The sequence below is a fragment of the Silurus meridionalis genome, chromosome 3, assembly GCF_014805685.1.
Source record: "Silurus meridionalis isolate SWU-2019-XX chromosome 3, ASM1480568v1, whole genome shotgun sequence".
In the NCBI taxonomy this organism is placed as follows: domain Eukaryota; kingdom Metazoa; phylum Chordata; class Actinopteri; order Siluriformes; family Siluridae; genus Silurus; species Silurus meridionalis.
Window position 1 is genome coordinate 5,338,514 of NC_060886.1, and position 16,403 is coordinate 5,354,916.

The following is a 16,403-nucleotide window of genomic DNA, read 5'->3' on the forward strand; positions in this document are numbered from 1 at the left end:
GCAGTTGTTGACTGGAGCTCACTAATCTATATAAGTCAAGCCAAATAGAGCCAAACAAATGCAATTTCTTGTTTTTTCTTTTAATTAAAAACTTACTAATCAGGGCCAGTTATTGGAAAGGAACAATAAATATCCTGCTACAGGGCCGGAACAGTCCACAGTACGTTATGTACAAGGCTGAGCTTGTCAGCAGTCAGTTCAAGAGTCTCAGGATTCTCTTCAATGCATCTTTGCTCTATTTATTATTATAATTTTTTTTTTTTTTTTACAAAAAACAAACAGGCCCAATATCGATGCCAAACTCCTGATCTGGGCGACCAACATCCAGAGTGGCGATATCCACGATAGGTAACCTTGCCGTTTTCTGTGTCCTGTACTCAAAAACTGTCTTTCCCCAGTTATTGTTTGCTCGCTGTGAAAAGAGAGAAAGAAAGGGAAAGAATTTGAGTGTGAAATATTATTCTTCATTACATTTCAGGCAACTCAGTTCAAAAATCCCAAAGACTTTTTTTACACAGATAAATCCATTGGTTGCAAGATTCACATTTACATTTACATTGGGGTTATTATTGGGTTAAGGGTCTTTCTCAGGGCCTAGAAGTCGCAGCTTGTTTCTTGAAATTGTTGACAGCATTGACATCAATTTCTTCTTATTTCATCTTCATCCATCCATCTCTCTATCTCTCTCTCTCTCTCTCTCTCTCTCTATCTATCTATCTATCTATCTATCTATCTATCTATCTATCTATCTATCTATCTATCCATCCATCCATCCATCCATCCATTTATCCATCCATCCATCCATTCATCCATCCATCCTTTCATCCATTCATCCATCCATCCAGCCATCCAGCCATTGACACTTTTTTACAGTGTTGTTCTAGATGATATTTAATGTACCTTCAAAAACTCTAAACTATGGACAGACAGACAGACAGACAGACAGACAGACAGACAGACAGACAGACAGACAGATAGATAGATAGATAGATAGATAGATAGATAGATAGATTTAATGAGCAAATGCCAAAAATACAAAAAATATCTTATAATAGTCTAATATTTTGAAGTAAATTATATATACTATATAAATAAGTCATGATCATATTATTTTCACACCTTTGCACATTTTTCCACAATTTAGACATCTGGAAACAACCCACATTATTAGACTCTTGGCTTATTAGATCATAATTAATCCTAATCATAACAAAAAATCAGCTCGAATGTCAACTTACAACAAGATGGATCAGTTTACAGCTCTCTAAAGGTTCCATTTAATTTACATATATATGACAATAATCATAAATTATTATCCTGTAATCTGATGTCATCCAGATACAGAGAGCCCGAACCAGAAGTTTAAAGTGATATATATGGATCAGTTTACAGCTCTCTAAAGGCTCTATTTAATATATATGGATATATATATATATATATATATATATATGGAGATATAATATATCCATATATATAAAATAAATGTATTTATTTATTATTATAATTTTTTTTTTTCATTTCATCTTTAACTAAAAACTTTTTTTTTTTTTTTTTTACATTTTTGAAGACAATTGAAAACAAATTGTCCAGTATTTTTTTTTCAACTAAACAAAAGTCCATTCAGATCGGTTTCTGAAGGTGTTTATAAGAAGGTAAAGGTGCTTTTTACTTGTCACATGTACAATACTGCACAGTAAAATTCTTTTTTTGTATAACCTAGTGAGTTTAGGAATCAGGGGGTCAGAGCGCAAAGTCAGCCATGATAGGACAAGGGGTCAAGGGCCTTGCTCAAGGGCCCCAAGTGTAGCAGCTTTGCAATATGGGGGCTTGTACCCCAACCCTTGGATTGGTAGCCTTGAACCTTAACCACTGATCTACCACCTTCTCCTTTTTAAAATGAGGTTCCATTAAACGAGCAATTTTTAAGTCTGTATGCAATGTTAAATCCTTTTATAATCGCAGTTGTGTCATTAACTTCTCACTACTACTAAATATCTGAAATCTGAATATATACTCTATCCTTGCATTAATTGGATTTGTCTTTGTGTTTAAAAAAACAATGCTTCTATATGGCCACTGAAATAAAAAAATCTATCAATTATTAAATGAATGAATGACTTATTGAATAACTTGGGTTATACTTACAGAGCAGCTATCCTCCAGCACCGTGTATCTGAAACGATTATTTCCCTCAGCTTTGAGCTCTAAGTCATTAGAGGCTTTGAGGATAATTGCTTTCTTCAGGTTGCCAGTTGCTTCATCTTTGTAACCGACGGTGTTCTTGCAGTGGTACGTGATGGTCTGTGAGGCTTCCTTGGAAAGCAGCCGGATGAAGGTCATCTGGACGGTGACCGAGTTAGCCGGCTGGTCCTTGTTTCCATAAGCGAACTTAAGAGAAAAAAAAGGGTTTATCCGACCGTCATTTGTGTAAATATGATGTCATGCCGTCATTTTGCCTCCATTCTGTATAACGTATAATCAGGGCAGTAATTTACTGTAAAACACTTAATTAAGGCAAAACATGACATTAAAAGGGATTTTTATTTTATTTTATTTTTGTACTTCTAATTGTATTTATTTTTAAGGCTTAATAGAAAAACCCAGAGCTAAACACACACACACACACACACACACACACACACACACACACACCTTGGTTACTTTTGTTACATTTTAGATGTGGGAAATATGATTGGACAAAAACTGTGGAATTAACTTTTTTGTTTATATATTTACTACACTTTAATAAACATGTAGCTTGTAGCTAAAGTCTAATTATTTAAAAATATGCAGTTTTAAAAAATATATATATATATATATATATATATATATATATATATATATATATATATATATATATATATATATATATATATACAGGAGTGCAGAATTATTAGGCAAATGAGTATTTTGACCACATCATCCTCGTTATGCATGTTGTCTTACTCCAAGCTGTATAGGCTGGAAAGCCTACTACCAATTAAGCATATTAGGTGATGTGCATCTCTGTAATGAGAAGGGTGTGGTCTAATGACATCAACACCCTATATCAGGTGTGCATAATTATTAGGCAACTTCCTTTCCTTTGGCAAAATGGGTCAAAAGAAGGACTTGACAGGCTCAGAAAAGTCAAAAATAGTGAGATATATTGCAGAGGATGCAGCAGTCTTAAAATAGCCAAGCTTCTGAGCGTGATCATCGAACAATCAAGCGTTTCATTCAAAATAGTCGACAGGGTCGCAAGAAGCGTGTGGAAAAACCAAGGCGCAAAATAACTGCCCGTGAACTGAGAAAAGTCAAGCGTGCAGCTGCCAAGATGCCACTTGCCACCAGTTTGGCCATATTTCAGAGCTGCAACATCACTGAGTGCCCAAAAGCACAAGGTGTGCAATACTCAGAGACATGGCCAAGGTAAGAAAGGCAGAAAGTCGACCACCACTGAACAAGACACACAAGCTGAAAGCGTCAAGACTGGGCCAAGAAATATCTCAAGACTGATTTTTCTAAGGTTTTATGGACTGATGAAATGAGAGTGAGTCTTGATGGGCCAGATGGATGGGCCCGTGGCTGGATTGGTAAAGGGCAGAGAGCTCCAGTCCGACTCAGGCGCCAGCAAGGTGGAGGTGGAGTACTGGTTTGGGCTGGTATCATCAAAGATGAGCTTGTGGGGCCTTTTCGGGTTGAGGATGGAGTCAAGCTGAACTCCCAGTCCTACTGCCAGTTTCTGGAAGACACCTTCTTCAAGCAGTGGTACAGGAAGAAGTCTGCATCCTTCAAGAAAAACATGATTTTCATGCAGGACAATGCTCCATCACACACGTCCAAGTACTCCACAGCGTGGCTGGCAAGAAAGGGTATAAAAGAAGAAAATCTAATGATATGGCCTCCTTGTTCACCTGATCTGAACCCCATTGAGAACCTGTGGTCCATCATCAAATGTGCGATTTACAAGGAGGAAAACAGTACACCTCTCTGAACAGTGTCTGGGAGGCTGTGGTTGCTGCTGCACGCAATGTTGATGGTGAACAGATCAAAACACTGACAGAATCCATGGATGGCAGGCTTTTGAGTGTCCTTGCAAAGAAAGGTGGCTATATTGGTCACTGATTTGTTTTGTTTGGTTTTGAATGTCAGAAATGTATATTTGTGAATGTTGAGATGTTATATTGGTTTCACTGGTAAAATAAATAATTGAAATGGGTATGAATTTGTTTTTTGTTAAGTTGCCTAATAATTATGCACAGTAATAGTCACCTGCACACACAGATATCCCCCTAAAATAGCTAAAACTAAAAACTACTTCCAAAAATATTCAGCTTTGATATTAATGAGTTTTTTGTGTTCATTGAGAACATGGTTGTTGTTCAAATTAAATCCTCAAATAAAATTAATCCTCAAAAATACAACTTGCCTAATAATTCTGCACTCCCTGTATATTATCCAGCCTACTAGATTTAAATATTAATAGGCAATAGGTTAAAATGTTATTGTGGCAATTATATATGGCATTTTTCTTCCAAATTAAGCTCCTGTATAACATCTACTATTGTATATTAGTAATGTTGTTGGGAGGTGTGAAATGTTTGTCCAGCAGGGGGCTCACACCCTTCTTTTTTCAATTCAATTCAGTTTAATATGTACAGAGCTTTTAACAATGGACATTGTCCCAAAACAGCTTTACACTTATAAAAGTGTTATGAAGTTTCCCATTTCCTTGTCTACCAGCAGCTAAACACAGAGTCCTGATACTCTACACACAGAAACATTGTCCTGATTAATCTTATAAAAGGCGGTTTATAAAATAATTGTTTGTACTTGTTGATAAAGTTACCTGTCATCAGTGTTGCTCAAGAAAGGATTAAACTAGAGCTTATATAAAAAACAGTAAATCTGTTAAATATAAATTCATACTCACATAAGATCCACCAGTCATAGTTCTAAACCACACTGGTTTGTTTCCTGTGGTACTCCACCATGATTTACGAGGTATGCTGGAAGGGTTAGCCGAGATGCATGTTTCTCCAGTATCCATATTACAGTACACCTTAATGGCATCCTCTGAACTTCCTTGGTTTGGATCCACCCAGTATTCACCTGGATTCCACACAGGAGGGCATTTTTTGATTATTAAAATGTTTTAGTCTTTATATATATATATATATATATATATATATATATATATATATATATATATATATATATATATATATATATATATATATATATATATATATATATATATATATATATATATATATATATATATATATAAAAGAAGAACACTGGGAAAATATATGCTGAAAATATTGGTTTGGTCATTTGCACCATAAGCGGTGGTCAACTTACCACTCTTTTTCAGTGGATAGCACTGCTTAAGGTCCTCACATGTGCGAGCAGGGTGTTTCTTAGTACCATCAGGGCTGCGCATGCTGTCAATTTGGCTGCTGAGAGCTTTAAGTGTGGCCTGGACTCCTGGGTCGGCCTGGAACATGTCTGTTGAATTAGATTTGGGCAGAGCCTCGTCTTCTGGGAATTCAGGAGGAGGAGGACCAGCATCGTAATCCTGAGGGCCTCCAAACATATCCTCCATGGCAGCAATTGGTGGTCCAGGTGATCCAGGTGGACCTGGAGGACCTGGTTCTCCAGGAGGTCCCTAAAATAAAAATAAAAAATAACAAGGTAACATAGTACTTCTATATAAAAAAAACGTATGTACAGTAAGTATTGGAATATACTGTATTTTAAGTGTTTTCACTAATAACACTTTCTCTCAATTGTTTTTTCCAACAAAAATTTAACATTATTACTTTACTGTAAGCATTTTTTATTATGTTGCTTGAGTCACAAATTTGTCGAATAAGTGATGTGTATACCTCTGGTCCAATGTCTCCACTTATTCCTCTTGATCCAGGTGGTCCCATTGGTCCAGGCTGTCCAATGTATCCTTCTTTTCCTGGTGGTCCTATTGGTCCAGGAGGTCCCTACAATGATTTGCATTTAGATATTAAATACATAATTATATGTATATTATATAAATTATTGTCTTATAATGTATTATTAGCAAAATAAACGCACTTACTCTTTGACCACTTGGCCCAACAATTCCATGTGGTCCAGAATCGCCAGTGGTTCCCTAAATATATAGAGCATTAGTTGTTTTAGTTTTCCACAGAGATTTAACTTTATAATCTTGAACTTTAACAGATGTTCAGAGTGTGCATTGACATTCTTTTTAATATTCAGTTTTTGGCTTGAGGCATGGTGGTGGTGTAGTGAGAAATAATTACAGGTGATCCAGGAAGCCCCTGAAGACCTGTGTATCCTCTATGTCCCTTCTGTCCTCTTTCTCCATGATCACCAAACTCTCCTTTATCTCCTCTTGGACCTTGAGGTCCCTGCCAATGAAAAGGGTCAATGTTATGCTATGTGTTCCTTTTTAAATAAAAAGCCACAATAGAGCAGATTTGTTCACAGAAGTCTTACCGGGAGTCCTCTCTTTCCAGCTGGACCTGGAGGTCCAACAGGTCCTCTTGAACCCTGTAAAGGTTTGCATTAATAGGAATGGTTTATATACAGAATATATAGTGGACGCCTGGCATTAAAAGAAAGTAAAAAAAAAAAAAAAACGAAGATACCACATACCACATCTCCTCTCTTTCCAGGGCCTCCAGTAGCACCAACAGGGCCAGATGGACCAGGAGCTCCCCTTGGCCCACTCAGTCCCTCTGGGCCTGAATCACCACGGTCACCCTAGTGAAGCAGTCATAGTTATGTAAAAATGCATGAAAATCCAAATGCAATCAAAAAGAAAATCAGTTAATTGATGATTGAGTAAAATTTATCATGTACACCGATCAGCAAAACATTATGACCACCTCCCTAATATTTTGTGGGTTCCCTTTTGCTGCTAAAACTGTTCTGACCGGTCGAGCATCAACAGCATGAACTTCTTCAGCAGTTTGAGCTACAGGAGCTCGTCTGTTGGATCGGACCACACGGACCAGCCTTCGCTCCCTGTGTACATCAATGAGCCACGGCCGCCCACGACCCTGTCGCCGGTTCACCACTGTTTCTTCCTTGGAGCACTTTTGATAGATTCTGACCACTGCAGACCAGGACACATCCCACAAGAGCTGGAGTTTTGGAGATGTTCTGCCCCAGTCATCTAGACATCACAATTTGTCAAACCAGCTCAAATCCTTACACTCGCCCATTTTTCCTGCTTCTAACAGCAACTTGCTGCCTAATAATATCCCATTCGCCAACAGGTGCCATGATGAAGAGATAATCAGTGTTCTTCACTTAACCCCTCGTAATGGTATAATGTCATAATGTTATGCCTGGTCGGTGTATATATAGGTTTTAAAGAAGCTCTCAGTTCTTACCCTTTCACCTATGACACCTTCCTTTCCTGGTGGACCATCAGCTCCAGCAGGTCCCTTTTGGTCAAATGGACAAAAGGTTAATGGCTATGATTTATTTTTCTTTACTACTCCATTAATTACATCAAAGGTAAAATCAATGACTTTTTTTAGCTCAATAATTTATTAATACTTCATTGATGGTTTGAAAAAATAAAACATTTGGTGTGTGCTAATGTTATGTCCTAATGATGTTCTCCAGATTATATCACTAGTGCTCTATGTGTTCTACATCTGGAGAAGATGATCAAATCTAGGATGGCCATTTGTTTTGTCAGTCTGTTGGAATCATTACTGTATTTTTACAGTTTGGAAGAACTATTACAACATCATGCTAAGTTGCATTGTTTCAGTAGCCTTCGATTTTGTTTAAACTGCTATTCGAGGGCTTGTATTATTTACATCAAATTGTGACCCTTATCCTGTGATTAGCATTTTTTGAAAGGCTTTACAAAGGTTCTCCTGATTAGATGTTATTTTAGCTGGAGGACATTACGTTAAAAAGTGGAATTAGCACAAGCACAATTAGATGTTACAATTCATGCTAATGTTGATTACTTGTTAGACTCACACAAATAAGGTGTTTGTTGGCCGCTCGCATAATCAAGTTTTCTAGTAGTATTAGCCATGTTAGTACTTAAGAAAAAGAATTAAACCTACATCAGGACCGGCATCACCCCGAGGTCCGTTAGCACCTGGTGGTCCAACTGGCCCAGAAGGTCCTTTGTCTCCTTGAGATCCTGGAGTTCCTGGTTTACCTGGAGGACCCTTTAAAATATATGTACATTAAATTATACAAGAAAGGCAAGAAAAAGCATGATGTCTTTAAAACGATATAATCTTGATTTAATGTACAGGTCATTACCACCAAAGTATGTCATTAAAAAAAAATGATGGTAAATTTTTTGGTTAAGTTTAAATATATATATTTTTCCATCAAAACAGCGACATTCAGTTGTATATAAAATAATAAAATGAACCACCAACAAAATAAAATATGGCTACGCTCACACAAAATGTCCAAAAAAATGTATGTGCAAACAGAAGAAATACTTAATAGACCATTGTTACTTTTATTTGTTTTTGTTAATACTTGATAATCACTAAATTGTAATATATAATAAAATAAATTAACGAATTAATCATGCAAACTATTAAATCCAAATTAATCGTAAAAATGTATCTTTATTTAATACATTTTTGAGACGATTTTAATGAAAAGATTTGTTACACCTTCATAGATATTTTTATAATTAGAAATGTATTATATTCTAAAAGGAAATGGAATGTTTACCCAGAAAAATGAGAAAATGTGCTGTATGATAAGTGTCAAATGTAACATTTATTTTATATGTGAAAAGTGTATGTTTAGTTTGGTATAATTTTATTTCAGCATCTTTACTTTAGCAAAATAGAATCTGTACTGGGGATACATGAACTATTGACCCCTTTGCTTCTTTGTTTTTAACATTCTCAAATATTTTCAGCATCATGTATAGCAATGCATTGATTATTATGTGAAGCAACATTTTACATATTTATTGCTGTTTGTTTTTATGTATATACTTACAGCTGGCCCAGGAAGCCCTAACATTCCACGCTCTCCTCTTTGTCCAGGAAGACCAACAATTCCTCTTTGTCCAGTTGTTCCAGCAGGACCTGGTGGACCATCAGGACCCTGAACAGAAGAATTTGTGGTATGTTTGTCTTCTTTTTCCATACATGATAATTAAAATTTGCATACAATCCAGCTGAGTCCATTTAACTAACATAAGCTAGAGATCGGTTTACTGACAACTTAATACTATCATCTTTGTTTAGTAATTAGCATTTAGTTAATATTAGCCTTATTAGATACTCACAGTGGGTCCATCCTCTCCAGGATCCCCCTTGTCTCCAGTGCTTCCAGCAGGCCCAGGTTGGCCCCTTTCTCCTTGCCGTCCTGGTGGTCCATGATCTCCACGAAGTCCAGGTGGACCCTCTTTACCAGGGGGACCAATAGGACCAGGCTGACCAAGAGAGCCCTAAATGACAAAAAGATTCACTCAGTACTAATTCCTTCTTTATATTTTTATTAAATAATTATATAGTATTTAATATTTATAGTAAATAATATAGTATTTATTAAATAATATAAGATATGACACTGGCTTACTCACAGGTGGACCTGGTGGACCAACTTTTCCAGGAGATCCAGGAAAACCAGTTGGCCCCTGGAATATTGAATTTCATAATTAAAATATAATCATTAGAAAACTGTATCACAAAGCCAAATAATGGCGCCTCTCATTAGTAATGTTCATTTCCAATGGAAGAAAAATCACATCTGTTTTCTAATGCATATCCATACTTACAGGAGCTCCTTGCGTCCCTCTGCCCCCCTTTGGTCCACCCACACCAACGGGACCCTATAAACATTTAAGCATAGTCTCATTTAGAGAACTCATAGACTTTTGTATATAGAGCATCTATTTATTTTGTTAGATTTTTTTTACCATAGGGCCTGGTGGTCCAGACAATCCCTGATGTCCAGGAGATCCAGCATCTCCTTTTTGTCCTGGCTCACCTGGTTCTCCCTTCACTCCAGGCTGACCATCAGGACCCTGGAATTTGATAGGAAAACCATAGTTTTACTGCCTTTTATTTGACTGATTATTCAATTACTAATTCATTTGTTGCAGGTGGAATCAATACTGGCAGTGCTCCACAGTCTTACTTTAGCAAAAGAATATATGTCTTTTGAAATCAACTTACAGGTGGTCCAGGAAAGCCAACAGCACCCGTAGGCCCTGGCTCACCACGAGATCCCTAAAATTTACAGAACATTTAAATATGTGCTCATAATTTGTGCAACAGTAGCATAAATTATAGTATATAAAGCTGAAAACTTGACATACCGGCATTGCTCTTGATCCATAAGGCCCAGGTGGTCCTTTAGGGCCAGGTTCTCCCTGAAAAAGGCATATATTGGATTCTGAAGTGATTTAATATAATAAATAGTATATAGAATCTTTGGAATACTAAGGTGTTTATACCTTTTCACCACTTGGGCCAGGAGGTCCTAGGGGGCCAATTGGTCCTGGCAGTCCCTATTAAAGACAGCTAGATTATGCAATCATCACTTACACAAAGCATGCCATCTAAGATTGGGCAAGCTAATACAAGCCTCCTAAAAAATTCCTTTAATGCCATTCAGTCAACACATAAACTGTGGCAACATCCACATGTACCTTTATGTCTGATTCTATTTTTTCAGGCAGTACTTCTTAATTGTATATATGCAAATAGAGGAATAATCTGGTTCATCTTACTCTTGCGCCATCATTTCCAGAAGTGCCCTCTGAACCTTTCTCTCCTACTGAACCCTGTTAAATTGAGGTGAAATGTTAAATATTTGCAAATCAAACATTTACTATACTTGTGATTAATATTGCAGTTTCACTTACTCGATCACCTTTAGGACCAGGAGGGCCAGAGATTCCTCTTTCTCCAGGCATTCCCTGAAGACCTGGAGGACCCAGATCACCAACAGTACCAGCAGGCCCGGGACTTCCCTGTGAACAATGCATTAGCATGCTAGGTCTGTTTGGGGAATTATTTCTACTTTGAATGCAATGAGTCATACAAAGCATGCAAAAATTTGAAGGATGAAATTTTATTAATCCCTCATGGGAAATTAAATTAAATCGCAGTTGTTTGGGTTTTACAGCAAAGGCTATTATTAGGTAGAATATAGAACAGCTTTTTTGCTTTGATGAAATATTGAGGAAAATATGATAAATTCACGAATAATTGTTTCAATCAATCATTCGTTTTTACACCATACAATGTAGCCTTATACAGAAGCTCTGGTTGATAAGCAACATGGGCAAAGATTAAGGTCTTCTATGGGCATATCAACAGCCTAACCATTTTATTCACTTAAACACTGCCACATTAATACATTTTAAGTGTTATGAATTGGCAATGTGTGTATATCAAGGATTCTATGATGTCCTCAAATGCCAAAATCGCCTAAATCTGAAAATATAATACTAAAAAAGTTGAATTTTACCTTTGGCCCATCTGGTCCAGGTGCTCCAGGGATACCCTTGGGTCCTTGCAATCCATGAGGTCCAAGCTCCCCTCTCTCTCCTGGAGTTCCACGCTCACCCTGTCATATATATATATATATATATATATATATGTAAATGTATGGTTATTATATCTGCATGTATATTGTATACTCTCTACCTTTTGATTATATACATTTATATCTGCATGCAGAATGCTTTGTAATTAGCTTTGCCTTTGATGACCAAACTACAAACAAAAGAACGTACATTCATTTTGAGTGATCACATAACTCAAAATTTGGTTGAATGCTTTCTGACAAGATAAAATTGTATTTACAGTAAAGATTAGTAGGAAAACATAGCTCACCCTTGGTCCAAGAGGTCCCACAGGGCCTCCCTCTCCAGGAATACCCTTAAACAATCAATAAAACCTATTGAATTTTCTTAATAAATGATGCACTGGAATAACTGATATAGTTAGGTCATGTGAATGTAATATTTTCTTTCATTCAACTATTATAACATAGCTTACCTGATCACCTGGTTTCCCTCCCTCTCCAACTGGGCCTGCTGGTCCAGGTAGTCCCTGGGGAACAACATTAAAGAGGATTAACTACTGAGCAATATATTTACATTTACAGCATTTAGCAGACGCCCTTATCCAGAGCAATGTACAAAAGTGCATTGAATCTCTTTCAATGAATAAAACAACACCGGTTCGCTAATACAAAGACAAAGTAAACAGGGAAAAGGGCTATTTTAAGTGTTTCAGGAAGAGGTAGGTATTTCTGCCTATGCAACATCTTGAAAATTCTCTGGTTAAACCTTTATCTTGAAATAGTTCACTATTATTATTCTTACTTGGAAGCCGTGCATTCCAGGAGGTCCCTGTTCTCCTCTGTCACCTGCTGATCCCTGTAATATTGAAGCAAATCATCAAGCACTGTTATTACTGGTTTTGAAATAAAGAAATAAAAATGCAAAGTGACAAACTTACTGGAGGACCAGTAGGCCCAAGTGGCCCAACTTCTCCTTCCTTTCCAGGAAGACCCTACATAAAAGCCAAGATTACATGATGAGTGCGTTCAACATGATTTGTTATGCTTTGGAATGATGTTGTAAATATTGTTAATGATACTCACTCGCTGCCCTGAAGGTCCTGGTGAGCCTTGTTCACCTGGTTTACCTGGATCCCCCTGGATTATGCCATAATGCAATTAATGATTTATTATTTATTTAATTTATGTGTAAAATCAATTTGAAAAAAAATAAGAATAAAAAATACTCACGCTGAAACCCCTAGGGCCTGGGAGTCCCATTGATCCTTCTGGACCTTTGGTTCCAATAGACCCTGGAGGACCTGGGCGTCCATCTTCACCTGGTGGACCCTAAAGGGAGCAAAGAGAACTAAGTAGGAATTGATATATTTCAGTTCCACCATTTTTTATTTATTTATTGTGCGAAACTTGCCTTAAATATAAGAAATATAAAAAAATGCAATCAGTGCATTCAGTATTGCAAAAAGGACATGCATTCATACCAAATTTACCAATAAACAATGAAAAATCAAGGGAAGTTATGAGGAATATTGGCCAAATGTACCGGAGGTCCGAGCTTTCCCTCAGCACCTTGAACTCCAGGAGTTCCAGTCAAACCCTACAATAAACCAAGATAGCAATATTTCATCACAAAATTGGCAATGTTAAGTAACTGAAAGTAATTTCTTAAAATGTTTTGCTGGTTTGTTTTACCCTTGCGCCTGGGAGGCCTGGTTCGCCTGTTCTTCCTGGATCTCCAGTAGAACCTTTGGGCCCGGGAATTCCTGGTATCCCACGCTCACCTACTGCACCCTTAAATCAGAATTGATGCAATGATTTTAGTAGGTAAGTATTGAATGATTTGATTACTTTATTCTTTTGATAATCTACTTACTTTGGCTCCTTGCAATCCATCTTGACCAGGGAAACCACGATTTCCAGGAGTCCCCTGAATTATTAAAGAAACAAAATATAGAAATTATTTCATCTGGCCAGTCATTCTTATGATGTGTTAAAGGATGGAGAATAAAATCGAACTCACTCTTTCACCAACAGGCCCCTGTGGACCTACAGATCCAGAATCTCCTCTAGGCCCTCGCTTTCCCTCTTCTCCCTGAGGCCCGATCACTCCCTGAGCTCCTGGAGGACCCTAAAAGTGCATACATTTAATCTATCGCCAACTGTACCTTCTTACACATTTTTTCAGATCATACACTTTATCAGTCTTTTCCACACTTAGATCAAGTCTCTTAGATATAACTTACTTGTTCTCCTTTAGGGCCAGCTTCTCCTTTAAATCCAGGAACACCAACATCTCCCTAAACACACGTAAAAATTAACTGTAAAAATAATCGTCAGTAAAGTTCTGTTGATCTTCAGCAAGATCGAAATGGCTGGATGAACAGGTTATTGCATTACTGAATTAAATAATGCCAAATACATGCTTTCTGAAATACAATTTCAAATGTTAAAGCACGACTTACCCCTTGACCCTTGATACCAGGCTGTCCGGTGCTTCCCTGAGGTCCTGGAGGACCATGTGGGCCAGGCAAACCAACAGGCCCCTGTGGTCCAACAACTCCCTAAAGAAAACCACTGTAGCTTTTAGGCTTTAATTCAAAGCTTTATTTTACACACATAAGTGTAATCATGAATACTCTTATACACACCACTGGTCCTTTGGAGCCTGGACCTCCATCTGTACCCATGGTGCCCTAAGATATCATAGAAAAGTAAAATGCTGTTAATGCAAAAAAGCAAAATAATGCAGGTGGGTGCTTTAATGACATTTTGACTGAATACAAACTTGTAAGCCCATTGGTCCAGGTCTGCCTTGTGTGCCGGTCTCTCCTCTTATTCCTTGTGGTCCTTCGGGTCCTCTAACTCCTGTAGGTCCTGGCTGACCCTATTAGACATAAAACTACAAGTTAGAATCACTGAATTGTAAGTGATTTATGAAGCTTATCATATTCTAGAAATGTAACTAAATATTGATATGGGTGATGGAAAGCAATACATCCCTACTACATAAAATATTTTCAGGACATGGGTACGTAAGATATAACATATAATTTTAGCAGTTTTAGCAATGTCTTGTCATATTTCTAATTCAAATTACTGTTCAGTAGTCTTTTCTTACCTTCATACCTGGGGATCCTGGATAGCCTGGAGATCCACTAATTCCCAAAGGACCCTAAAAATTGTTGGAGATTAAAAAGATCATTTTCAAGTGGTTTTTTTTTTGTTGTTGTTGTTTTTGTTTTTTTGTTTTCTTGGCTGTTATATATCTGTTCATAAATCCATGATGTCTTACCATCGGACCTGGTTTCCCAACATTTCCTTGAGCACCACGCATACCCTAAAATGGAAGAAATAAATTAGACAAACATACAGTTCATATACATAACTTACTGAACTGGATGTTAATCAAAAGAGCAGTCAAAGTTTAAACACAAACAGCACAAGATGCTAAACATTGCTAGCATTAAGTAATGATTTCAGCGTTTTTAATGTTGTAGGAGGGACAGTGAGCTGTGCTTGTTATAACATGGTTATTACAAGTTACTATCTATTGCTATCCTTAAATAATGATTACATAGATTTTTTTCTTTGTATTGCTTATCCCTAACAAACAGCTGTGCTAATAATAACAGTTAGAACAAGATGCTAATCATGACATCTGAGTAAAGATTTTTTGTTGTTAATTTTTAAACGTTTTATAGTTTTTTGTTGTTTTACGCACCGGTGTGCCGCCTGGCCCTGGGCGTCCTCTCTCTCCTGGCATTCCCCTTGGACCCTGCATTGGACAAATAAAATATGCTTAATATGTTCATTTTTAAACTGAATATAACATGAAAGAGCCATTAGTGCTCTGTATATCTAATAGATTCATTCATTTCATCTGTGGAAAAAATGATGTGATAGTTTGAACTTGGCTCACCATGGGGCCGGGAGCGCCCATTGGACCTGTTCCGCCAGATTCACCCTGAGGGACAAACAAATGAAATGTTAATGGAGGAAGTTTGAGCAAATATTCTGGGATTTATTAGACCATAACGAAATCAAACATAATCACGCTGCTTTTCTCTCAGCCAAACTGTGTAGATGCCAGAAACATGTTAGAACGTGACAGTGAATTAAAAGTTGTGAGGAACAAGTGATACCTTCGATCCAACTGCTCCACGTTCTCCCTTTGGACCATCTGGCCCTTGGTGTCCCTGGGGAAAAAAAGGGAAATGGTTATAATAGAAAAATCTGTCTTACAGATGATTTTTGTTCAGTTTCGTGTTCCACCACTAAGCTGCACGTCATGCTGGGAGTTTGAAATGGTTCCTCAGATGTAACTGAATAAAAAGTAAATTAACAAAGATTTTTGGCTTATTTCTAAACAAAGAACCAGATTTTATATTTGTAGCGTTTGACTGTTCATCTGTCAACATATTTATACAATCCACATGCATAAAAAAAACCTTTCACGTGTGGTTCTATGATTGCAATGCCATTCATCCCTTTTTAGCACAGATTTTTATTGATTTTTTGCTAATTCTAAAAATCGTCTTATTTCGTTTATTTCAGTTTCAAATGAATAGTAGAATCATGTTTTTTTTTTATTAGTAAATAAATAAAGTAATTTTAATATTAACATTTTACTAACTAAAAATGTCTTTTTACTTTAACATGTGTAAATCTGTAGAATCACCGGTCATCTGGAAAATCAGTGATTCAAGCCAGACAGGAGAATGTCTGATGATAAGATAAAAGAAAAAGCAGCGGCTTTAGTGATGTAATAAAATACAAAATTATACTCACTCTGTGACCCTTCAGACCTGGAGGACCTGGTGTCCCGGGAAAACCTCTCGCTCCCTAAACCCAGAAATAATTAAAAAAAG

General features: G+C 37.0%; 1 protein-coding gene across 1 annotated transcript in view; it reads right to left on the reverse strand.

Annotated features, from left to right (window-relative positions):
• The window catches only part of col5a2a (collagen, type V, alpha 2a), a 37,975-nt gene that overhangs the window by 1,498 nt on the left and 20,074 nt on the right, over positions 1 to 16,403 (reverse strand). Inside the window, exons 13-54 of the mRNA XM_046838992.1 lie at positions 16,324 to 16,377; positions 15,678 to 15,731; positions 15,455 to 15,499; positions 15,257 to 15,310; positions 14,828 to 14,872; positions 14,654 to 14,707; positions 14,321 to 14,419; positions 14,184 to 14,228; positions 13,998 to 14,096; positions 13,779 to 13,832; positions 13,556 to 13,663; positions 13,409 to 13,462; positions 13,228 to 13,326; positions 13,079 to 13,132; positions 12,766 to 12,864; positions 12,619 to 12,672; positions 12,474 to 12,527; positions 12,338 to 12,391; positions 12,009 to 12,062; positions 11,844 to 11,888; positions 11,476 to 11,574; positions 10,868 to 10,975; positions 10,733 to 10,786; positions 10,457 to 10,510; positions 10,319 to 10,372; positions 10,176 to 10,229; positions 9,917 to 10,024; positions 9,776 to 9,829; positions 9,581 to 9,634; positions 9,284 to 9,445; positions 8,992 to 9,099; positions 8,082 to 8,189; positions 7,386 to 7,439; positions 6,643 to 6,750; positions 6,484 to 6,537; positions 6,288 to 6,395; positions 6,080 to 6,133; positions 5,874 to 5,981; positions 5,347 to 5,653; positions 4,916 to 5,094; positions 2,146 to 2,388; positions 1 to 412 (exon numbers count right to left, since the gene is read on the reverse strand). The exon at positions 1 to 412 is cut by the window's left edge and continues 1,498 nt beyond it. Coding sequence (XP_046694948.1) covers positions 266 to 412; positions 2,146 to 2,388; positions 4,916 to 5,094; positions 5,347 to 5,653; positions 5,874 to 5,981; positions 6,080 to 6,133; positions 6,288 to 6,395; positions 6,484 to 6,537; positions 6,643 to 6,750; positions 7,386 to 7,439; positions 8,082 to 8,189; positions 8,992 to 9,099; positions 9,284 to 9,445; positions 9,581 to 9,634; positions 9,776 to 9,829; positions 9,917 to 10,024; positions 10,176 to 10,229; positions 10,319 to 10,372; positions 10,457 to 10,510; positions 10,733 to 10,786; positions 10,868 to 10,975; positions 11,476 to 11,574; positions 11,844 to 11,888; positions 12,009 to 12,062; positions 12,338 to 12,391; positions 12,474 to 12,527; positions 12,619 to 12,672; positions 12,766 to 12,864; positions 13,079 to 13,132; positions 13,228 to 13,326; positions 13,409 to 13,462; positions 13,556 to 13,663; positions 13,779 to 13,832; positions 13,998 to 14,096; positions 14,184 to 14,228; positions 14,321 to 14,419; positions 14,654 to 14,707; positions 14,828 to 14,872; positions 15,257 to 15,310; positions 15,455 to 15,499; positions 15,678 to 15,731; positions 16,324 to 16,377 — 3,657 coding nt within the window. The 3' untranslated portion in view covers positions 1 to 265. The remainder of the gene's footprint in view (positions 413 to 2,145; positions 2,389 to 4,915; positions 5,095 to 5,346; positions 5,654 to 5,873; positions 5,982 to 6,079; positions 6,134 to 6,287; positions 6,396 to 6,483; positions 6,538 to 6,642; positions 6,751 to 7,385; positions 7,440 to 8,081; positions 8,190 to 8,991; positions 9,100 to 9,283; positions 9,446 to 9,580; positions 9,635 to 9,775; positions 9,830 to 9,916; positions 10,025 to 10,175; positions 10,230 to 10,318; positions 10,373 to 10,456; positions 10,511 to 10,732; positions 10,787 to 10,867; positions 10,976 to 11,475; positions 11,575 to 11,843; positions 11,889 to 12,008; positions 12,063 to 12,337; positions 12,392 to 12,473; positions 12,528 to 12,618; positions 12,673 to 12,765; positions 12,865 to 13,078; positions 13,133 to 13,227; positions 13,327 to 13,408; positions 13,463 to 13,555; positions 13,664 to 13,778; positions 13,833 to 13,997; positions 14,097 to 14,183; positions 14,229 to 14,320; positions 14,420 to 14,653; positions 14,708 to 14,827; positions 14,873 to 15,256; positions 15,311 to 15,454; positions 15,500 to 15,677; positions 15,732 to 16,323; positions 16,378 to 16,403) is intronic.